This window comes from Typopeltis vanoorti, chromosome 24 (genome assembly GCF_054136105.1).
Source record: "Typopeltis vanoorti isolate ZY-2024b chromosome 24, IOZ_Tvanoo_1.0, whole genome shotgun sequence".
Classification (NCBI taxonomy): Eukaryota; Metazoa; Arthropoda; class Arachnida; order Uropygi; family Thelyphonidae; genus Typopeltis; species Typopeltis vanoorti.
This window is the reverse complement of record NC_143572.1, coordinates 36,597,086-36,622,815: the sequence shown is the minus strand read 5'-3', so window position 1 is coordinate 36,622,815 and position 25,730 is coordinate 36,597,086. Positions and strand designations below refer to the sequence as shown.

The 25,730-nt window shown below is 35.7% G+C and overlaps 1 protein-coding gene across 2 annotated transcripts in view; it reads right to left on the bottom strand.

Annotated features, from left to right (window-relative positions):
* The window catches only part of SA1 (stromal antigen), a 327,847-nt gene that overhangs the window by 66,307 nt on the left and 235,810 nt on the right, over positions 1-25,730 (bottom strand). For both annotated transcript variants that reach the window (XM_090413330.1, XM_090413331.1), the window contains exons 17-18: positions 20,889-21,062; positions 1,913-2,066 (exon numbers count right to left, since the gene is read on the bottom strand). In XM_090413330.1, the coding sequence (XP_090269456.1) occupies positions 1,913-2,066; positions 20,889-21,062 (328 nt within the window). The remainder of the gene's footprint in view (positions 1-1,912; positions 2,067-20,888; positions 21,063-25,730) is intronic.

Below are 25,730 nucleotides of genomic sequence, written 5' to 3'. Positions count from 1 at the left end.
CCTCTATATACAAGTTGCCCAATTGTGATGTTACTTCACATACAAACTGTTTGCTTACACTTAGATAAAGGATGAAACCAAGAATATGATTTCTTGGCATCTTTAATTTATAGTATAACCAAGCGAAAAAACTTTCAACATCTATCTCTAATCTAGAGTATTTTAGTAATATGGTGTGACACCTTTTGACTACTTGCATATGGGAAATATATGACTTCTGCTTGACTTACCTTGGTATTTCTTCTGGGTCTGGCTCCCACTGATAAGACCTCATAAAGATTGAAACTGGTCTGTGTAGTGGTCCTTCCCATAATGAATAGCATCATACATGTCTATAAGGATATGTGCATTTCATGGACTAAGGCAATTGATGTGAAATCATTAGCCTCTATATACAAGTTTCCCAGTCATGAAGCTATTTTGTGTGCGAAACAGCTTCATGAAGGATGAAACCAAGAATTTAATTTCTTGGTTTCATCCCTTAATTTAAAGGATAGCATCTTTAATTTAAAGAACAAGATATTTCAATAAAAATCAACAGCTCATATAAATAAAATACACCTATTAGCATATTTAATAAATCACACAAAGAGATTACCTAATAATATTATACTACACTATCTGATCACAAGTATCCAGCCCCTCTGTAATTCATAAACTGATGTCTAGATGTCACTATGACCTCACCTACCGGTATAAAAGGAGGCATGGAGCTGTGTGTTGTTCAGTGATAAGAAGTATGAGCAGAATGGGAGGTCAAGGGAGCTCAGTGACTTCAAACGTGGACTAGTTATTGATTGCCACATCAGTAAGAAATCTGTCAGAGACATTTCAACTCTCCTCAAGTTGCCAAAGTCAACAGTTGGTGATGTGATTGTGAAGTGGAAACACGAAGGCACAACCACAAAAAACCCACGGTCAGGTAGGCCATGTTTAATGACAGACAGGGACTGTCAAGCGTTGAAGAAGGTGGTTCGTGGAAATAACCAGACATTGAGTGAAACAATTACCCGGGAGTTCTGCAGTGCTACTAACTATTCAGCCAGCACCATGACTGTGCATTGAGAGACTGCTTGAACATAGGGATCCATGTTCAAGCAGTTCCAATAAACCAAATATTTCTGCTGTGAACGCTAATTGCCGCCTGCAGTGGTGTAAAGAGCGACACCACTGGGCAACTGGAAACGTGTGATTTTGAGTGATGAATCATGCTTTACCACGTGGCAGTCCGATGGGAGGACCTGGGTGTGGCGAATGCCTGGAGAAAAATTCCTGCACGCATGTGTAGGGCCAACAGTGAAATTTGCAGGAGGTGGCGTTACAGTGTAGGGGTATTTTTCATGGAATGGACTTGGCCCTCTCGTAACACTACACGGAAATCTAAATGCAGAAGGGTACAAGAACATTTTGATCCATTGCATACTGTCTATGGTAGAAGATCAATTCGGTGATGACTACTGTCTGTATCAGCATGACAATCCTACCTGCCATAAAGCAAGGTCTGTGAGGGAATGGTTTGTGGACAATAACATTCCAGAACTGGACTATCCGGCCCAGAGTCCTGACCCAAATCCCATAGAACACCTTTGGGATGAATCAGAATGCCAACTTCACACTAGACCCCAACAGCCAACATCATGAACTGCTCTGGCTACAGCTATTCAGGAAGAATGGGCTGCCATTCTTCCAGAGATATTCTGACACCTGGTAGTAAGCCTCCCCAGCAGAGTTAGAGCTCTCATAGAAGCAAAGGGTGGACCCACCCCGTATTAATGTCCACTACTGGAAAGTGTGTCACAGGGAAAGTCTGATTACAGTTTCGAGTACATGTCCAGATACTTTTGATCAGATAGTGTATATAAGTAATAACATACCACTTAATTTATACTACAGTAAAAACTCTCATACCTACCATCATCATCTTCTACAAAAACTTTATCTTGAATGAATGCTCCAAGCTGATGCTGTAAATTTTTATCTGGTTCATAGACCAGAGGTGTTAGGCCACAGTTGTCTGCAAGCTGCTTACAAAATACTATCAACAAATCACAGATTGTAACAAATGCCTGTAAAGATATTTTAAATATAACTTGCATTTGGAACCCTTTAGAACAAAAATTTTAAACTGAATATTAAAATTGATGAAGTCACAAAAACACTGATTACAGAATTAAAATAAATTATAAGAGATAATTTCTAATTTTATAAATCAATTCCTGATATGAATCCTGAGGAAGCTACATGTTACTAATACATACTTAATAATCAAATCTTAGATTTTAGTCTTCTAAATACTATTAACTGCATCAGTGCACCTACATCTTGATATAAAAGACACATCTGTTCCTTTTTCCTACATCATCATGGTAATTAACACCCGTTTTTTTATAACCTTCCTTTTCTTATTCTGCTTACTAATATCCTAACTTTTAATACAAAATCTGTCACTCACTAAAGTCATCTATTTGTTTCCTGATTTTTTTTCAATATTTCATGTCTACGGTCTCTAGTCTCTGCTCGACTTTTTATTTATTTATTGCTAACTCAACTCTCAGACTCACGAATTAAATTTTTTTTTTTTTAAACACTGGCATATACAGGGTGTTCGGGATAAATTTGACATATTTATAATTAATTATATTTTTCCGTAAGTTACATGTATTAACACACACTTCTCTTCATTTAAAAGTTTGGACCCTTCTTCATTCATATACAAGATGTCAGAAAGGATGGATAGCTGGAACCTACCTGAATCATGGAAGAGAATAACTTGTATCATGATGATTCGTGCCCGCCATCAAAATAAGGATATTACGACTGCTGCCCAATGCTCCCTGAATACAGTAAAAACAATCAGGCATGAACTAAAGACTTGCAATGGTGACTACGAGGATGTAGCAAGAAGAAAGATCCCTAGCAGACGATCTGATTGCGTTCGTACAGCAGAATTCCTCGCAAATCTGCAGGAACAGGTGTTGAAGAACCCTGGCATTGGAATTCGGGCTTTGTTCGTGGAGTTGCTAACTGTAGTCAAGCCCTGGATAACAAGGGTAGCCAATGGTAGGCCGTATGTATGGCAGCAGGATTCGGCCCCTTGCCACACCTCTGGGAAAAGTCAAAAATGGTTGTCTGAAAATTTCTACGACTTCACCAGTCCAAATGTTTGGCCTCCAAACTCCCCAGACCTTAACCCCATGGATTATTTTGTATGGGGCGCAGTTGAAAAAGACACCAATCGCACTTCCAGTAATACAAAAGCCCAGTTAATGGATAAAATTAAAACAGTTTTTGCGGCCCTTCCCAGGGAGACTGTAGCGTCAGCTTGTTCGAGGTTCCGAAGCAGAATTGAAGCTGTGATCGATGCTAATGGTGGTTATTTTGAGTAAATCTTGTTGATAGTATTGTAATTAACTCTGCCTGTAATGTTTTTTTGTCAATTCATTAAATTTAATAGATACAAAGAAGATTTTCTTTTTCCTTACGAAACTGTCAAATTTATCCCGAACACCCTGTATATTTATTTAATTAGCTTCAGGTTCTAGGAAAATTCGATGCAAGACATTTTGCATTAATTTCGTAAATAATCAATGGATGATAAAGGGTATAAAATCATTAAAAAGGCAAATCTTTATTAAGGTGAATTTCAGTGATACATAACATAATGAAATCATTTAAAAATTGTGCAAGTTAAAAGAGATGCTGCGTAAATAATTAACTTTTTGCTGCGGATCGTCAATTCAATAAATCCATCAGTAACATTGCTCACTGGAAGAAATGCTAATGCTGTGAAGCATTTAATTTTCATGTTGAATTCAGCATCTGTTTGATAGTGCAACTTCAAACCAATGGCAACAATTTTGCAATAAAGATTTTGTGCCATAGGAAATAACAACCTGTTAAAGTTGTTGATGTAAATATGTTAGAAAAAGCGTTGATAGTTGCTTTCTCAAAGTCAACCATTAATGTTTCGGGATCTAACGATGAATGTAAGCCCTGAATAATCTGATGATTTGCCAGGAAGCAAAGCAAAAAAGCCATCATGGAATCCTTAGGGGTCTCATGCCAGTCCCAAGCCTGGATAAAAAAGGAGGGTCGGTCAGATGAGTGTCGATGCTCTGACCATAAAAAAAAAACACTATTGTTATCTGATGCCTATACGATCAACAGCTACAACATGCCAGCTCGGACATTGTCCGTATCAACAAGGTCCACGATACCAATTGAGCGATCAGAGTTGGATCGAAAAGTGGGATACCGAAGGAAACAGAAACTGAAACTAGCAGATCTATTATCAGTAGGAACATGGAATGTACGGACACTTTGGATGTCAGGAAAACTAGAATTACTTTGCAAGGAAATGAAGAGATATCAGTGTTATATACTAGGACTGGCAGAGATGTGATGGACATCATCCGGAGAGATAAATGGATGTGAAGTCATATGGTCAATGATACCAAGCACGAAGCAAGAGTTGGCTTCCTTCTTAACAAAAGAACTAGAGAGGCACTGTTAGGCTACAAACCAGTCAATGAATGAATCATAGCAGCAAGATTTCAAGTAAAACCATAATAAATTTAGTTTAATCCTTTATCCAAGTGTGTGCAAACAAAGTTTGCGCCTGAAAGTATCTTCAGGATTGGGGTAAAGTGGTACAAAGGTGGAGCAAGCTACCAACACTCCTATCTCAGTATCTCCCATAATGCAAAACACATCTCCTTGCAGATATGTATAATGTTATGCATTAAGGGAAGGGCCACTACCCAGACTAGTTTCGACCTTTACTGAGGTCTCTTCAGTGGGAGCCAGGCCCAAGTGGAGATACCACGGCAGAAGCATTAGCAAGGTCATCTCCTCCTATAGGAGCTGCCAAACCGTGTGCCACCTTTTTATTAAATTACTCTGGATTTAGAGAAAGATGTTGAAAGTTTATTTTTGACTTGGTCGGACTATAATAAATTTAGTTTAATTCTTTATCCAAGTGTGTGCAAACAAAGTTTGCACTTGAAAGTATCTTCAGGACTGGGGTAAAGTGGTACAACACCGGGCAAATCCTTGCTTGCTCCACCTTTGCAAGGAGTTGCCCGGTGTTGTACCACTTTACCCCAGTCATAAAGATACTTTCAGGCGCAAACTTTGTTTGCACACACTTGGATAAAGGATTAAACTAAATTTATTATAGTCTGACCAAGTGAAAAATAAACTTTCAACATCTTTCTCTAAATCCAGAGTAATTTAATAAAAAGGTGGCACACCGTTTGGTAGCTCCTATAGGAGGAGATGACCTTGCTAATGCTTCTGCCTTGGTATCTCCACTTGGGCCTGGCTCCCACTGAAGAGACCTCAATAAAGGTCGAAACTAGTCTGGGTAGTGGCCCTTCCCTTAATGCATAACATTATACATATCTGCAAGGAGATGTGTTTTGCATTATGGGAGATACTGAGATAGGAGTGTTGGTATCTTGCTCCACCTTTGCAAGGAGTTGCCCGGACTGTACCACTTTACCTCAGTCCTGAAGATACTTTCAGGCGCAAACTTTGTTTGCACACACTTGGATAAAGGATTAAACTAAATTTATTATAGTCTGACCAAGTGAAAAATAAACTTTCAAGCAAAACCATTTAATATATCAATAGCCCAGATATATGCACTCACATCTGACAGAGACAATAGAAACAATACCAAAGCAAGATGTCCTAATTACTGAGGGAGATGGGAATGCCAAAGTCGGAATAGAAAATGATAGTTGAGAAAGAGTCATGGGAAAATATGGTTTTGAAGAAAGAAAGAAATGAAAGAGGCGAAAAAATGTTAGAATTTGCTGTGGACCACAAAATGATCTGTAACACAAGATTCCAGCAAAAGGAGTGTAGAAAATGAATGTGGTGATCAAATAATAGACAAACCAAGAACATGATATGATTATAAGATGGATAACATCAGTACAGCAGTGTCGAACTTTCAAGGAGCAGATATAGATTTGGATCATAGTTTAGTGATTGCAAACATCAAGTCGAAATTAAAAAGAAAATACAAATCCCATCATCAGAAATGAAGAGATACAGCAAGAATAAGTGAAGCAGAAATAGGAAGAAGGTACAGAACAGTGTTAGAGGAGAAACTTAAAAGCACGGACAAAGAAAAAAAATTTGAACCTAAGAGTGAAAGGAGTAATGAAGGCAATAGAAGATGCAGTTGAAGAAACAGTACCAGAAGAAGAGAAGTTCAAGAAGGAATGGATTACACAAGAAACACTGAAGTTAGTACAGGAGAAAAGAATGTTGAAGATAAGAAGAGATACATCAGAACAAATAGAAGAGCAATATAGAAGAAAGTGTAATGAGGTGAAAAAAGCAGTCAGAATGGATAAGATGAAATGGTTAGAAGCCCAATGCAATAATATAGAACAGTACTATGGAGAGCATAAAACTAGGGAGGTGTACAAAATGATTACAAGCATTAATAGAAGGCGGCAATCAAAACAGACCACAGTTAAAGATGAAAAAGGCAAAGTATTGATGCATAAAGATAAAATTGCACAGTGATGGACAAGATACTGTAGTGAGTTATATGAAGAAAAACTTGATTTAGATAGCGTTGGGAAACTGACTGAAGAATTGAAGCAGATATCACCACCAGGTAATGAGTATGATATGGACATTTTAAGAGAAGAGGTAGAAAAAAGAAACAGGACGGCTAAAACATAACAAGAGTCCTGGTAATGATAACATCACAGGAAAAACGATTAAATATGGTGGCAAAAGTATGGTTATGGAAATGCGCCAACTATGTATCATGGTATGGAAAGAAGGGAAAATGCCAGAGGAGTGGGTGAAATCGATATCAGTGACACTATACAAGAAACAAAATAAGCTAGAATTTAAAAATTATAGAACAATTGCCTTCACAAGTCACCTTGGTAAAGTGATGATGATATTCACAGAAAGATTGACAACACAATTTGAAGCATACCTGCAGACGAGCAAGCAGGATTTAGGAAGGATAGAACTACAATTCAACAGATTTTGACAATGAGGTTAATAACAGAGAAAACTAGGAGAAAAAACAAAAACATATATACTTGCTTTGTTGATTTTCAGAAAGCATTTGACAGTATTGACCAGAGAGTGACATTAGCAGTTCTGGAATCCTATGGAATTGATAAAAAACTAATAGCTATATTAAAATATGTTTATCAGAATGCAGTTGCAGCAGTTAGAATAGGTGATGATTTAGGGAAATGGTTTAGAACAAGCAGAGGTATTAGACAGGGGGACCCAATATCACCAAGCATTTTCACCACACATTTAGAAAGAGCAATGGACAAACTGAAGGAAGATGCAAAAGGAATATCTGTACATGGAATGAGAATTAACAATCTGAGATTTGCAGATGACATTGTTATTATTGAAGAAGACGAAAGTGAACTACAAAAAACACTGAAACTGTTAAATGAGGAAGGGAAGAGATTTGGACTTGTTATGAATTTGGAAAAAACAAAGATAATGGTATTTGGTGAGAAGAACATGAAACAAAAGATACAAGTGGATGGAATTGATATAGAAAATGTAGAACAATTCACATATCTGGGAAGTAAAATGACATATGATTTGGACTGTAAAAAAGAAATAAAGATCAGGATTGCAAAGAGAAGAATAAATTTGAAGGCCATGGATAACATCCGGAAAAGTAAAGTGCTCAGCCTGCAAACAAAATTAAAAGTACTGGAAACATGCATCTTTAGTGGTGTACTGTATGGATCTGAAACATGGGTAATAAATAAGGAATCAAGAAAAAGAATTTTGGCATTTGAAAGAACTTGTTATTACAGGAAGATTCTAAGAATAGGATGGGTACAGAAAATCACAAATGAAGGGCTCTATTGGAAACCAAAAGAGAATCTAATGCAGAAGATTATAAAACAGAGGCTGCAATTATTTGGAAACATCTGTAGAATGAGTGAGGTCCGGAAGATAAAGACATTTATGTCTGATATTTTGGATGGTTTAAACAGAAGAGGTAGACCATACAGAGAATGGATAGATGACATAAAGGACTGGTGTGGAATGGGTGTGCAGAAACTGTGCACTGGACAAAGAAAAGTGGAAGAGGCATCAAACACCAACAGGCAGTGAGCCCATGGTTCATGATGATGATTGTGGGAAGGGCCACTGCCCAGACCAGTTTTGACCTATGTATAAAGGGTCTTCTCCAAAAAACCAGGCGATCCTTCAGATTACTCTAACCTCACTGAGTGACCTGAATGATCATTTTAACTAATTAACTCTCAATCACTCAAAAATACTATGCAGCGGTTTTACACAGTAACAGACACATCCTATCATTGAGCAGAACCACTCATCTCCTAGGGAAGAGCATCTACCAAATGCTTTAATAAATACCATGCAAGTAGAAGCTATACGATAGGCAATCATCCAACAGAATGCAGTGATCAAAACCTTTTCAGCAAATTCTCCTGCTAGTGGACTGTTTAAGTGCAGAACTACCCCCCCCCCCCAAAAAAAAAGTGATCATTAGATAGCTCAACTATGTGACCTGCCTTTGTCACCCAAGTCCCATCCCCATCCCGTTTCATGAAAATTCATAAAGGCAATTTGTCAAATAAACAATTCATCAAGATAATGAATAACAGACAGAATAATATACATCCTTGTCTGACACCAGATTTAACATTAAACCATCTTCCTGTATTTCCTACAATTCTAACTGCTGACTTACAACTCATATAAAGACTAAGTATTGTTTGATATAATTCCCCACGGACACCATACAACTATAGCATTTGAATAGCTTTTCTCTTGGCACCTTGTCATATGCCTTTTCCAGATCTACAAAACTTAAATACGGATCTTTGTTATTTTCCCATGATTTCTTGACTATTTGTTGAGAAGTAAAAATCTGATCCTGAGAGAGTGGTATTAAACCTGATATTAAAATTATTATTATTATTATTAGAGACCTCCAGGGAGTCAGAGACTCATCGAGGGAGGCCACATCCATTTGACATAATCTGTCATACTTATTCTTGAATTCATTCACATGCTTGCACTCACAATATCCAATGACAATCCATTCCAATCATGCACCACTCTATGAGAGAAAAATCTAGCCCTCAACCCCTTCTTAGCAGCATTCATTTTCTGCTTCCAAGGATGCCCTTGGATGCGGCCCTTTGCCCACCCTCCATAAATTGAAAAATTCCATCAATTGAAATCCTGTATGACTTTCAGAAGTTCATAAGTCTCAATCATATCACCCCTCTTTCTCCTGTTTGCTAGAATCTGCAGTCCACAAATTCTCAATCTGTCTTCATAATCAGTATTCCATAATCCTGATATCATTTTTAACACTCTCCTTTGCACTCTCTCCAATATATCAGAATCATAATGGAAACCAGACCTGTGCACAATAGTCCAAGTGAGGTCTTATCAAGGCCTTATAAAGAGGCAAAATGACATCCTCATCTTTACATGTGAATGTTCCTTTCAGCATTGCAATTATATTTTGAGTTGTATTTGAAATCTTTGCTATATTTCATCTGAACTTCAACTTCCTATCTAGTTACACTCCAAGATCCCTAGCCTCATCAGTTTCTTCAAGCATAATCCCACCAATATAACAGACATTGGATATCTAATCACACCGAAGTGAATGACTTTACATTTACTGATATTGAACTAACACCCATTTCCCCATGCCCACAATTTCAGCCTAATCAAATCACCCCGCAAGTACTGATATCAGCAGCATTCCTGATTACCCTACCTATCTTTGCATCATCAACAAATAGCTGTATGTCGCATGTCAAATTCTTCCCAATATCATTAATGTATAGATTGAATAACAGTGGACCAAGCACTGATCACCTTAAATCTTGCAGATTCACATCACCCATATACCACTTTTTGATATCTGTCAGTCAGCCATCCTCTAATTCACACTAATATTCTATAATCCACATCCATATTCCCCAATTTATGCAACAGTCTACCATGCTGTTGTCAAAATCCTTAGCAAAATCCAAAAAGTATCATGGTGTACCCATTCCTCTTGTCTAGCTGAATGGTAACATTGTTATAGAATGTGAGCAGGTTTCTAAAACATGACCTTCCCTCAGTAATTCCATGTTACTCATTGGAAAGTAGAGATTCACTGTCAACCCATTTCTGAATGTGAGCCATAACCAATTTTTCCAAAATCTTCACCACCACTCCTGAGATACTAATTGGTCGATAGTTGGATACATTGGTATTTGCACTACCCTTGTGCAATGGAATTACCATACATTCTTTCCATTTCTATGGAATCTTACCTGTTCTGAGACTCATATTAAACAGCTTGGTCAAACGTGATGATATCCCATCAGTCCCTATTGCTGAATTATTATTCAGTTTGTGCAACAGATCTAATACCTCATCCTCATACACCTGCGACATTGAGCTCATTGCTTCTTCTTCACTCGAAGAAACAGCAGTGAGCTCAATGTTGCATATATCAGGTCGATAGCTTTTAACAGAATTGGCACTCATTAGTTGAACAATCTCTTCTGTCGCATGCAGGTATCTGTGTGTGTTGATTTTCTGAAGATAAGAGATTTTTATGGAGTCAGGCATCTTAGTAAGTTTGATGGCTAAAAATGGCAGAGATCCATTTTCTTCAATTTCGATGGTAAACTTGATGTCTAGGTGGAAGTTGTTTAAGTGATTTAAAAAAATGTGAAGATTATCTATACCATATTCCCAAATAAGGAATATGTCATCCACGTAACAGAGCCAGATTTTGCTTTTGTTTTTTTGCTTACATTTATTAATTTTCTTAACAACAGAAAGGGCACACAGAATTTTAAAAAAAGCAAAATTAGAACTTTTATCAGAAAGAATTGGCGATATCAAATGCAATTTAGATTTTCTCTTTACGAAAAAATCATCTTTAGAAAACCAATGAGTGGCATCCTTAGACTGTGTGTCATGGAACTACATTCAAGAGATAAACACACATCGAGCCTCAAGATCTCAGAACATTAATAAATGTAAGCTAATTAGAAAATTTAATTCGTTTAAATCAGCACAAGAACGATCCACCCCTAGCAATCATCATGAAGATCCCAAAAAATTTGTCGTATATTCTTAGTCCTTCAATTTTGTCCTTTGGCCTAAAACAATCCCTAGAGAATTGTTTCTCACTAAGATAGAGAAAGCTACTTCACTACTTTCTACCGCAGGGGCAAATTTACTTCACATGAAAGCCATATTTGCGATCAAGAATGCAAAACCCCCAGTTGACAACATTTCTCCTGGTGAAAGACTAGCCATTAAAAAACTTACGAAGAACAAAGATGTTATCCTCCAAGCTGACAAGGGTAATGCAACTGTCATCCTAAATAAAACCGATTATGGTAACAAAATCTTAGAGTTATTAGAGTCAGATACACATACTTGGAGCTAGAGAGAGAGAGAGACCCAATGAGAGAGAGATATATAATAGAACTGACAACCTTCTAAAAAAGACCATGGAACTTCCAAGAAACATACTCCTTTCTCTTTGTTCTCTACATCCACTCATCCCCAGATTATACGACCTTCCAAAGGTATATAAAGAAAATTGCCCACTAAGGCCAATTGTTGATAGTATTCACTCACCTAGATATAAGTTATCAAAATATCTAGCATCCTCCTTAAAAGGTTTATCAGGAAAAAATCTCCATCTTGCATTAAAAATATAAAGCTCAACAATTCAGATATTATGGCGAGCTCTGATGTAATGGCACTCTTTACAGATATTCCAACTCAAGAGGTTCTCAATATTTTAAGTGACAAGATCTCAAAAAAGATGTTTGTCTGCTGTCACATTGTATTAATTCAGACTACTTTAAGTTTGAATAAAAAAATTTATAAACAAAATAAGGGATTAGCAATGAGCAGCCCCCTGTCTCTAATACTAGCCAATATTTTTTTCCGAGGATTTCGAAGAAAAGGCCATCTCTGGCTCCGTTACACGGATGACATATTCCTTATTTGGGAATACGGTATAGATAATCTTCACATTTTTTTAAATGACTTAAACAACTTCCACCCAGGCATCATCGAAATTGAAGAAAATGGATCTCTGCCATTTTTAGACATCAAACTTAGTAAGATGCCTGACTCCTTAAAAATCTCTATCTTCAGAAAATCGACGCACATGAATAGATACCTGCATGCATCCTCACACCACTATCCAGCACAGAAGTTAGGTATCATCTCCACTCTGACTCATCATGCCTGGTCTGTATTGTCAGATGAGGAAGAGCTGAAAAATGAACTACAACATCTCAAAAGAACCTTCACAAATAATGGCTACTCTTCAAAAACTATCAATAAACAACTATACTGCTATCCTCAAAACAACACAGAGACACAGAACAACTCCAAGGGTTATACCTCTTTACCATACATCAGCTGGCTCTCCCTGAAACTAAGAAGTTTGAAAAAATTTAATATAAAAACGTGCTTTTCCACTCTTCCTAAATTCAGGTCAATTGTAAACCAACCAAAACAGGTTCACAACCATCTTCAGTTTCCCGGTGTATATAAAATCATATGTGACTGTGGAAAGCCATGTTATGGCCAAACTGAAAAGTCCATCCTCCTCCGTCTTGAAGAACATCAGAGAGACATCGCTTATAGTAGAACCAGAGCAAGCGCCCTCTCAAACCATGTCATGTTCTCAGTGAACACAAATAATGAAGGACACCAACACGAAATAGACTGGAATACAACATCAAACATTCATATATGCCACAATGAAGTAGAACGCCGCATAGTTGAATCCAAAGAAATTATCCTAGATAATCTTTTCATATTCATACTTAGCTTTCAGAACAATGTAACTCTTTTGATCACACTTAATTTTCATGACTAATGTCATCCTTATGCAAACAATATTCCTTCCACATCTTTTTCGTTAGAATCTCTTGTGTAATAGCAATGCACATCCATTTCATTCCTACCCTATTTAGTCTTCTAACTCTAGGGACACATTCTGATATTGCATCATTTAAGTATTTTTTAAATGCTTAAGGGCATGCACTGCTGATGACTTTCACATCTAGCAACCAATACACCACAGGACAGGAGACCTTGTATACTGCTCAGTTGGTTCTAATTTCCTGCTTTGTAGTTCACCATGTAAATTTTCTAAATAGAACTTCCATATATTTAGTTACTTTCCAAGTCAGTACAATATGATCACCGTCCCCAAAGGAAGAACACATTTTACCCCCCCCCCCCCAAATACATACAGCATAATCAGATCTAATACTCTTTGATCTCGAGTTCCTTCTGTCAAATGCTTCTTCAGGAAGTTGTCTTGAAACAGCACAATAAATTTAGTTTAGTTCTTCTAATGAGATTTTACCACTATCTAATCAATATTCGAATAAAGTCACTCATGATGATTACTCTTTTAGCACCCATTAAATTCAATTGGTGATGCATTTTGTCATCACCAGCAAACAATCTACCATGTCTGTAACAACACCCCACTACGTATTTGATCTCTAACGAGATCAAATACATAGTGGGGTGTTGTTATCCGAGGGTGGTCTGAAAAGTTCTCGGCCTCGACCATAGATAGCAACACTAGCGGCACGATTTTTTTTTTTTTCTAAGTTGGTACATCTGCCATAAGCACTCATGTGAAATTGCAAGTCATTCTTATCAAGTAGTTTGTTTTATACAACTGTCTGAAGCAAAAGTGTTGTCTGTATCCCTTGAAAGGGATAAAATTGAGTATCATGCAGTTATAAAATTCTTTGTAAAAGAAGGTTTAACGCCAAAAGAAACTCATTCGAAGTTCATAAAAGTTTATGGGCACTCTTCACTTTCATTTTCGACTATTAAGAAATGGGCAGCAGAGTTTAAACGTGGCCGTAGCAGCCTTGAAGATGATCCACATGAAGGACATCCAAAAAGTGTAACAACACTAGAAATCATTGATCAAGCACACGATGGTATTGGATGACTGGCAAGTCAAAGTGTGTGAAATTGCTGAGACTATAGGCATTTCAAAAGAACATGTAGGATATATTTTGCATGAAGAATTGCAAATGAAAAAGATTTGTGCAAGATGAGTGCTGCACTTGCTTACAACAGATCAAAAACGCACTCGCATGAAAATCTCTGAACAGTGCTTGGAGCATCTTAACAAGAATAAAACTGATTTTGTGCATCGATTTATTACTATGGATGAGACTCGGATTCACCATTACATACCAGAATCCAAAATTGTAAGCAGTCGAAACAGTGGACAGAAGCCAGTTGTTCAGCGCCAAAGCAGACAAAGTAGGTTCTATCAGCAGAAAAGGTCAAGGCATCTGTGTTTTGGGATGCTAAAGGCAATTTGTTTATTAATTATCTTGAAAAGGGTAAAACAATAACCAGGGAATATTATTCTGATCTTTTAACCAGACTAGATGAAAAAATTCGTGAGAAAAGACCTGGTTTGCAGAAGAAAAAAAATCATCTTTCATCAGGACAATGCACCTGCCCACAAAGGTGATTTGGCAATGGGAAAATTAAGGGATCTGCACTGTGAATTGTTAGAACATCCACCCTATTCTCCAGATTTGGCTCCCTCTGACTTCTATCTCTTCCCAAAACTAAAACTCTTCCTCGCTGGTCGGCGTTTTTCTTCAAATCAAAAGGTGATTGCAGCTGTAGAGGGGTATTTTGCAGATCTTGCTGGAAACCACTACAGGGACAGAATAATGGCACTGCAGCATCGCTGGAATAAATGTATTAGTCTTAAGGGAGATTATGTTGAAAAATAAAAATAATTTTGAAATTATAAATTCATGTTTTCATTGTAAGGCCGAGAACTTGTCAGACGACCCTCGTACGTAGATCAATACATTCAAACTCACTGATACATGTAAAATTGTTACTAATTTTGCAATCATAGCTTTCTATCCTAAATGGACTCAATCATCCAATATCATTAGCATCACATCCCTTCACACCTTGTCGGTCTTTTCCTTCCTAAAAATACCAGAGCCTTTACAGTTAATTGAAGTTAATATATCTGCTTCTGAGAATCATGTCTAACTAATGCCTAGAAGTATAACTTAATCTGCATTAAGTAAACAGTTGGGTGTAATATCTTTGACTTGGATGTCAGGTTTATCCCGTAACTGTGCTGGTGGGGTCTGACAGCCCCCAAGCAGTAAAGTTTTGTTTGTAGTGCCTAAATACTACTACAAAGAGCTCTGCCTGACCCTCAAGTATATTCTCCTAACTCAGTGTGCATGTAATGTAGTAAAGGTTGTTGATTCTCCTTTCTGCTAAGGGATGTTATATCACTGGGAATTCTATAGGCCACACCAGCATAGAAGTGTAACTTTTTTTTGAGAAGGTCAGTTTTGTTTCCCTGTTTTTCTAGGCACGAATGGCAGCAAACAGTAGAAGAGATGTTGTGAAAGATGTTATAGCAGAATTATTAGATGAGGAAGACTTGCTAAATCTGATACAAACAGTGACTTCTGCATGCAAAGTGACCATAATACCAGTACTGAGGAAGGTGAACAGATAAGTACGGAAAACCTTTTTTGGGAAAAAAATCAAATGCTTCAAAGAGGGTAAGACAGTGTCAAGAAAATGAAGAACATGTGCCACTAATATTATCAGCCATCTTCCTAGGTTAAGGGGAGCAACTCTTACCTTGCATGCAGATGAACACACCAACTTGGGAAAGTCTCTCATCAAATCTGAAGTTGCTTGCAGACACCAGGAGCCTCCCACGTCATCTCCAGAAAATCATCAAGAAGCAAAGAGGCAAAACAGCTTCAACTCCAAGCCAAGAACATCGAGGAAATGCTGGTACAAAACATCAATGTGACTTTTGCCCCAGATCCAAAGAAAGAAAGACAAAGATGATCTGCCAGAGTTGTGTTAAAATCACATACATGTCTCTAAAGGATGTGCATAAATATGGTGAAAGCATGCATCCCTGTCTTACCTCATTTTATATCAAAGCATCTTCCTATATCTTCAATATGTAGAAAACAGGGAAAGATGGTTTGATGTAAAATATAATGTCTCCTTATACCATATAACTAACATTTTAAATAGCTTTTCTGTTGGAACATTCTGATATGATTTTTCAAGATCTAGAAAATTTCTATAAAATCCTTGTTATAGCCACATGATTTCTCAACTGTAAGTGAAAATATGATCGGCATTTGGCCTAAAATGGAGATCCCCCCTCACCCGCAAGAATTTCTTCTACAATTTTTTTTTGTCTCTTCTCAAGTATGTTCACTTAAATTTGTTTTCAGTCAAACACCAAGTAGGAAAATTTCTCTAATTCATTTTAATATCTTTTTAATAGCTGGATATTATCAAAGCACAATTCAATCTTCCAGAATTTAACCTTCTGAATTATGCACTGTGGGCACTAAAACTGTTATACCTCAATATTTCAGCATTTTTGGTTGAATACTGACAACTTCAAGTGCTTTTTCACATAATAATTTTTAAATAATAATTCTAATAATATTCTGATATTGTAGACATCCTAAGAATATCATGAATCAGTATTTTTGTACTTTTATTTTTATGTATTAATGTATTTTTCCTCCATTTTTAAGTGTTTATAAAGCTCCCCAAATTTTATTTCGGGGTGCTCATAATTCTTTTATTCTTATCTAAGTCTTGACATGAAATTTTTTTTTTAGCTACTTATACACAAGTTTTTTTATATTTCTCTTTGTCTTCCCTTCTGAAGGACTGTGTTTCTAACTTTTTTTTTTTTTTTTTTTTTTTTAGATCCTTGAAAACTTTATTATTTAAGTTTACTATGTGTAATAGTTTTTAGTAAACCTTTGCTTTAGGTATCTACTGATTATCAAGAAAAGAAGTTTGTTCAGTGCTTTCTGAACATATTTCTTTTAAATATGTATTGGACTTGGAAACTGTCAATTTCATATACTTAAATGGGAAGACCCACTGAGAACTGGAGATTGAAGATAAATTCAGTGATGTCTCTTTTTGTGACACAGCTGTCAACCAGTAATGTCTTTAAATAGGTTTGTGGAACTGCTGGAGCCTGTTATTGCTTTTCTTGAAAAAAAGAAAAGATTCTATCCTCAACTGGAAAATGATGAATGTATGCAAGATCTAATGTTCTTTACTGATAAAATGAATCATCTACAAACTCTTAACTTGGCACTCCAGGAGAAGGATAAGATTATCCTGATCTTATTCAGACAATTTTCAGCTTTCAGAATGAATTAAGAGTTTTTTAAAGACATACTGCCAAGAAACTTCAGTTATTTTACCAATCTCAAAAGAAGAGTGAATACATTCTCTGATATTGAAATAAAAGACCACAAAGATAAATTACAAGGACTGCTTGATAATTTCCTAGATTGGTTGAGGACTTGCAGAAGCTGAACCTCCCTGTGTCACCTTTCTTATAAGTCCAGTCGTAGTTGATGTGATCAATGATGGTTGTCCAATTCTCGAACCTCTGGTTACAAAATCATCTGCTATGGAAATAGAACTAATGGAATTACAGGGAGATCTAGGTTTAAACATGATCCATAAATTTCAGTCTACAATTGAGTTCTGGAAGCAAGTTCCAGAAATAAAATATCCTGAACTGAAGAAAGCCAGTGTGCGACTCATCTCAATTTTCAGCACAACATACTGCTAAATCACTGTGATCTGTAATGAAGTTTGTGAAGTCAAAACATTGTGCAATCCATACAAATCACAAGCTAATTCATACAACCTTGACAACATATTAGCTGGATTTTCAATAACTCACAACCGAGATCTCACAAGATCTCCACTAGCAGTAAATAGCTAGTGGACCTGATAATTGTAGCAATGTCTGTTTGTGTCCTAAAAATATTATGATAAGACTATAATTTTGTAAGGAGATATCTGATTAATCAAAATATCTCTAATTTTATTGGTTTACATATTTTCCTCCACGTTTTGATCTTTTATTTTTATTTTTGGCACTCATTTAATGTTAATGAAATTGCATATTTTACTTAGATGTTTCCGTACTTCTTTACCATATTAAATATGCTCATTATAGTTAAAACAATGATCAGTAAGGAGTTTGAAAACATTTGGTATTGTTAAACTGTGAATGAAACTATGTTGTGTATTTTGTTTTTTCTTATTCACATTTAACATTGCTTATCATATATTAATCATGACTTGTATAAAAGTTATTTATTAATCCTTATTTAAGAATTATTATTTAAGTGTTTATTCTGAATTTTATCAGCTATTAATAAATTAAACAATAATATATGTATAAATTATTGTATCTTATATAAATATTGTAACGCGAATATTATTATAGTTATCTGTATATGAAATGAAAGAGTTGATTAAGTAGCTCTAATATTCTATTTATTGTGTTTTTATTAACTCAATGTAGTGGTATAGCCTTATGTAACATTAACGAAAATGTTTACGTTTATTTGTTGTCATGGAAACGCATGAAATAAACGAGCGCGAGTGGAACAGAGCGTGAGCTGGGAGAAGAATAATAATAAAATTAAAAAAAAATAAAAAGTAACAGGAGAGTGGAGACGGAATTTTGAAGTGAAAGGAAGCAAAGGTATAAACTAGAGAAGTAGAAGTAAATAAAAGGTTCTAAAGGGCAGAAGTTAAAAAAGGATAATATTTATAAGCGAGCAAAGACGAAGTGAATCTTATAGTTAGCTGAAAGTGAAGTCAGCAGTAATAATAAAAGGAAATTAATGCCGTAATCGGATAATATAAAAAGCTGGACACTCAGTGAAGAATTCTGAATAAACCCAGTTGGTCTAGGATTGCGACTTATTTCTAATTTGCCCTAAGGAGAACCGCACAGTGTTTAATTGGTTAATGAGTGGTAATAAGGATAGTTAAAGTACCCTACAGTTGATGTCTAGAATTCTAAAGCGCGATTAATAGTGTTTTAATTATAACTGTGGATAAGTCTTATAGATGTGTTCTTAAGTGAAATAAATATATTTAAAAAATATGCTCACAACGTAATTGATGTACTAGGAACTATTTCTAGTAAGGACTATCATATTGAATTATTTCAATGCACGAAGAATTGAGTGTTAATTACGCTATGTTTAACCTAACTTTAACTGTGGAAATTCTTCAAAATTGAGAATTGAAGATAAGAATTGCTTGAGAGATATTTACAGCTATTAGTGCCTGCGATAATTTTGTGCTTATAGCATGGCTGAGAAATGTGTGGAAACTGATTAGATAGGAAATTCTATTATGTTTAATTAAGTGTAGGAACCTCGTGACTCAGAAGCCGAGAAGGTGTACGTGAAAGTCTGGAAGATTGAACTAATGTGATTGAATTGACCTAATGTTTAACTTGATTCTATCGTTTAAAATTAGAAGTAAAATTTATGTATGTGTTATATAGCTTATATTAAATGTTTCATTTTGTTAATCTAATTATTGTTTGCCTGAATTCCTTTTTATTGCACCGTTCACAAAAATTCGAATCTTGTGGGAATCCCAGGTAGAAAATAGATACTTCGGCCAGAATGAATGGGGAGACTGCTAACTAACTTTGAATTGATCCTGCTATTTTATATAGACTTATCTAAGGATAGAGTGGCGCAGTATAATAGAAATTTCTCTACCCTTGGATTGGTGATCAATTTGCAATTAGTTGTGTTTTATTTTATGAAAGTGACTTATAGCAAGATGGCGGATTCGAATATGAAGAGAACACGTCACGACAGTATATATGTATATTTTGTGACTTTTGAAACTAATATAAATTAACACTTTAAAAACTACATACATGAATAAATATTATTACATACATGTATCTGTTAATATTTGTATAACATTTTTGTAACAAAATATGTGTGTACATGATAAATTTCAGATGCCAAATATCTGAAGTTTATCATATGTGGCTCTTATGTTAAGCAAGTTTGGCCACTCCTGGTATGGACAAAAGCAAGATGTTGCTACTTATGGAAGGTGGAGAAGAACTCAAAGATCATCTCTAGAAGATGAATAGATGATGTTAAGAAGTATGTGAGGTCAAGTTCTTGTGACATACAACAAGTGTGTGGAATGAACTACCATTATATGTTGTGAGTGCACCCACAGTAAATATGCTCAAGAAGAGATATGATAAGTATTTAAGTATGAGCTTCTAAATGATTCTCCATTCACGAGCCCTTGCGCTCCTCAGAGGTGCATTAATAATATTAGTCCACACATCCAGAATATCTTTATCTCCAGTTTTTGTCACTTTTATCTTAAATCTTTGATTTCTTTTACAGTATTATTCTTCTTCCATTTCTGAGCTTCAACAGCTTTCAGAACGTTTTGTCACATTCCTGATATCCATATTCTACATTTTTGCCAGTTTTCACAGCACTTTTAACCACTTTTACACACAACTTTCTTATTTTCTTTGCATTTCCTAAGGTCACATAGTAATTTACTCACCAGAATGTCGAAATTTTCTTGTTTTTCCAGCAGTGCCTCTTTTAACTTCGAATTCACCATTGAAGTTTGGATTTCTCTATCCTTGCAAAAATTATTATATGCTTCCCTCACTGAATCAATGTTTGTCCCAAGACTCCAATTAATAGGTCTTGTTTTCAAACTCTTTCTGGTATTGAGATGTTAAGGAAAACTACTCAGAATCCTGGAATTGTCAGTAAAGTATTATCCAGTACAATGCTAGCATAAAAGTGATGCAGCCTAAGTAAAGACAAACCTTATGAACTCCTTGAGTTTTATAAGGCTTGTCTTTTTTTTTTTTTTAAATTGTATAAACTGTACTATGCCTGAAGCATTTGTATGCATTTTTTCTGAAATAATCTATTTACCTCTTCCTCAAGAATATCACTTGGATGATGAAGAAGTTCTCTCATTGTATCCATAAATTCTTTTAGATGGCTTCTAACTGATTGTACTGCTGCAGGCAGAGGACTCGTTTCATCTAATATTGCTAAATCCCACATAATTCCCATGGAGCAGCAAGAAATTGCATACTTTACAACCTGTCAGGAAATCATTTATATTAATAAAATCTAAAATTAATTAATTTAATCAAAAAGTAATAAATAAAATGATTATTGCACTTCTGAATTAAAGTTTTTCTAAATTAATAAATGAATTTTCTTTCAAAGGAAACTAAGTTGAAAATGAGGATAAAACTGCTAAGAAGCGATATTATATAAGTATGGTTTTTTTCCCTGAAGTAATGGACTGCTTCTCTAAAATACATTGAGTAGCAAACTTGTTCTGGTTAAATGTTCAGTGCACTAAACACAGAAGAAATGAACCTTTTTTATGCTCAAGAATAATGGAGTTCCAAAAAAAACCTTTATAAAATCATCTCTGTGCATATTTCCAAGAAAACAAAAGAGGAACTATGTTTAAATGAGACATTAAAGAAGTAACACACACAGCATATTTAAGATATGATATGCACGATTATTATTATTTTTTTTATTTGCAAGAAAAACAGGTATGAGTTATTCAATTACGGATTCAATGACCATTGTTGACAGAGAAAATAACAGTGCTTATTAAGTTTAAAGGAGTTAAATAATTTGGATTTGTTATACGCTTAGAAGGTTATGCACACAGAAAAAATTTAATTTTTTAAAATCCAACGTTACATAGACATCATCAGGGAGAGAAGAGAAGATCAGATAACTATATTCAGAACATGAATCAAAAGATATGAGTCAAGTGGCACATGCTTATTAGTTTGAGTTCAATCACAGCAAAGCTGACAGGAGAATGCATTTCAAGCAACATCTAAAGAAACAGCACAATTTTTTGTAAGTACAATCCATACACTTTCTTCAAACCAGCTCAGAAGCTATCTTCTTTTCTACCATCTATCAAGGACAAATTACATTTCGCCCTATCAGGTGACTATTAAGTGCCCTGTTCATGACAACTTCGTTACTAATCATAGCTATTCAGCTATGATTAGAACCCCAAATTATCAGGAATACATTAAATTTTTAGAATCTGTTGAATCTGGCCTTGACCACTAGACAGAGTTTGATGGAACGAAACCAAGATTCTTCATTCCAACAGATTTAAATCTGATCATCTATTTGTTAAACTTGTGAAACCTTATGACATTAACCAAATCCTAACCACTCTGAATGGAGAATGTAATGAAGTAATGCAACTGCCATTAACTGTTCATAATTAAAAAAAAAAAAAATACTGATATTAAGTAATTTACTCTTTAACTATAGATCCTATCTAATTTGTTTCTTTGAACACTAATAATGCATTCTCCTGTCAACTTTACTCTGACAGAGACACAAGCTAGAAATGACATGCTATCTTGCGATTCATGTTTTGAATGTAGTTAACTGATCTCTTCTCTCCCTAATGATGATGTCCATTTAACACTGGATGAAGTATAGTGGAGTTTTAATGAATTATATTTTTATTACATTTGTTAATCATCTAAGTGTATAACAATGTCTAGAAAGTATGTTCCTTTATGTGTGATTTTGGTTTGTTTGTTGTTCTTATCAAAGCCTGTAATTTTGAAGACGGGAAACAAGGTAATTTTGTGTTTATGTTTTTATTTATAAGGCTGATTTGTATATAACGTTTGCAAGACACAAGCATTTTACAAACTGTTACATCTGTAGCCGGCCTGCTTAGCCGAGTGGTTAGTGTATCTGCTCTCCAGCTAAAAGGCTGCAGGTTCGAATCCCACCGTGGGCATGGATGTTTGTGATTGCCTGGGGAAATACTAGTGGTGGTGGTCAGTGGTAGACGGCATTGGAATGGTTGTGGTCAGATAGTGGATTGAGTGGTGGAGACAGAGTTGTAGAGCAGGTGCCTTCCTTCGATGAGTCTTTGGACTCCCTGGAGATGTCAAATAATAATAATTACACTAATGATATTTGTAAATAAAGACAGTTTGAATTTGTTTGTCATCAATCTCTTAAGTTGTCCCTGCCCCGTAAACTTATTACCATCCTAAATAAAACCCTGGACATGAATCTTTTATTGACAGACAAAACTAGTTAAATGAAGAATATTCTAAAAAAGATTAGGTCTTAACTAAAATTTCTGGAAGGTAATGTATTGCTGTGTGCAAAACTCAGGGTGAAACAGTATTAGACTTTTAAGATAAGCTGATTAATTTAATACAAACTGAAAGATTTAACCCCCCACCCCCCAACCAGACATTATGTCTATAGACGTAAAGGCTGGTGCAATTTGGTCTCACTATTTAATCCACATTGGCCGGTAGAGAGGTTAAACCAATAAATTCAGTATTATAAAAAATAAATAAAAAACCCTGCTACAACGTTATTTTCTTGACCACAAAAACTATGCTATACCAACTAGTTTCACCAACTGAGGCTGTTGGCATCTTCAGGGTACATAACTGATGTAAAACACTTAAAGCTAAAAACTGTTACAGACTATAAATCAACTAATTCCAATTATATTTGACAAAACAGAACACGTACAATATATGCAAAGCGAGTGTATGATTTCACTTATCGTTATTTAGGAACGTTCTATAATTGGCACTATAATTCAGTTCTTCCAGATCTCGGGCAAGATTAATCCTTGGTTCCTGTTAAGGTTTTGTACCGAACGGGCAACTGTTGTGGCTTCTTTAATAATTCGGGAGTGGAACTCCTCCTCTATGATATGGTTAGGTCTTGAGAAATGAAAGGATAAACCTGATTTTTCTTCTCTATTGTTATTAACGTCTCCAATGTGCTCCCTTTGTCTACTCTCAAGGCTTCTTGAAGTCTGGCCGATGTAATTTAAACCGCACGTGCAGGGCATGTTGTAAACTCCAGCATATTTGAAGAAAGCATCTTTTGGATATCTTAAGAGTTGTGTAATCGTTTCTGTAGGTTTAACGGTCACTCTTATTCTATGGGATTTGAGGAGTCTTGCAACCTTATTAGAAACTGTTCCTCCCTCCCCATGCATGAAATGACGATTGTAGAAATATACTGTGTGTCTTCCCATTGTCTTTGTGTGTGTGTGGGGGGGGTATCTTGTGGATGAGTCTCCGAGGGTAGCCATTCATGGTGAGGTTGTTAGTTATCACAGATAATTCACCCTGGAGATCTTGTCGATCTGTTGTAATGCAGAAAGCTCGCTTTTTTAGCATGTGTAAAATGCTAAGTTTCAGAGAAATGTGATGGGAGGAGCTAAAGTGCAAATAACGTCCTGTATTTGTGGGTTTTCGGTGAACTAAGAGGCTGAGACAACCATTCGTTTGCTTCTTAATTAGGATGCCCAAAAATGATAATTGGTTATCTTTTTCAAGTATCTCAAGTATACTCTAAACCCACAGTATGGTGGAGATACGTAGACAATATTTTCATTGTTTGGAACCACACAAAAAAGGACCCGTTTGATTTTCTAAACAAGATCAACTCATTACACCATACAATCAAATTCACTCTAGATCTTGAAAAAGATAACCAATTATCATTTCTCACAAGATACTTTTCTCTGACCCCCCCACAAAGACAATGGGAAGACACAGTATATTTCTACAATCGTCATTCCATACATGGGGGACAGTTTCTAATAAGGTTGCAAGACTCTTCAAATCCCATAGAATAAGAGCAACTTTTAAACCTACAGAAACGATTAGACAACTCTTAAGATCTCCAAAAGATGGCCATCCTTTCTTCAAATATGCTGGAGTTTACAACATAACCTACTCGTGTGGTTTAAATTACATCGGCCAGATTTCAAGAAGCCTTGAGATTAGACAAAGGGAGCACATTGGAGACGTTAATAACAATAGAGAAGAAAAATCGGGTTTATCCTTTCATTTCTCAAGAACTAACCATATCATAGAGTGTGATAAAAGCACTATTCCTTACATAGAGGAGGATTTCCACTCCCAAATTATTAAAGAAGCCATAACAGTTGCCCATTCGGTACAAAAACTTAACAGGAACCAAGGAGTAATCTTGCCCGAGATCTGGGAGACCCTCATTAGATCTCTAAACATACAAGAACTGAATTATAGTGCCAATTATAGAACGTTCCTAAATAACAACAATTGAAATCATACACGTGCTATGCATGTATTGTACGCGTTCTGTTTTGTCAAATATAATTGGAATCGGTTGATTTATAGTCTGTAACAGTTTTTAGCTTTAAGTGTCTTATATCAGTTATGTACCCTGAAGATGCCAACAGCCTCAGTTGGTGAAACTAGTTGGTATAACATAGTTGTTCTAAAAAAATACTTGATCAATAAATCCAATAGAAGTCATTTCCATAAAAAAAAAACTTTTAGATTTAGTAATGGTCTTACACCTGATTTTTGAGTACTACACATAAGGAAGGGGGGGGGGGTTACCAATATCACAGAAGCATTGAAATTTTCCTTCAAGGCAAGATATTCTGGAGGTTGTTGAAGAAGCTCAGAAATGGAGGAAAGAATGCTGTAAAAGGAATTAGAGATGACAAAAGTGACATCATAACTGGAAAAAAAAACATATCCTTGATGTATAGAGTAATTACTTTGAAAAATTGCTAAATGAAACAATCAGTAACAGCACAGTGGTAAAAAACACTGACCATGCATGCAATCAGGAATACATATCCATACTTGAAGTAGAAAAAGCCAAATGTGGAAAGGCAGCAGGAGTAGATGATATTCGACCAGAAATGCGAAGTATGGAGGTATA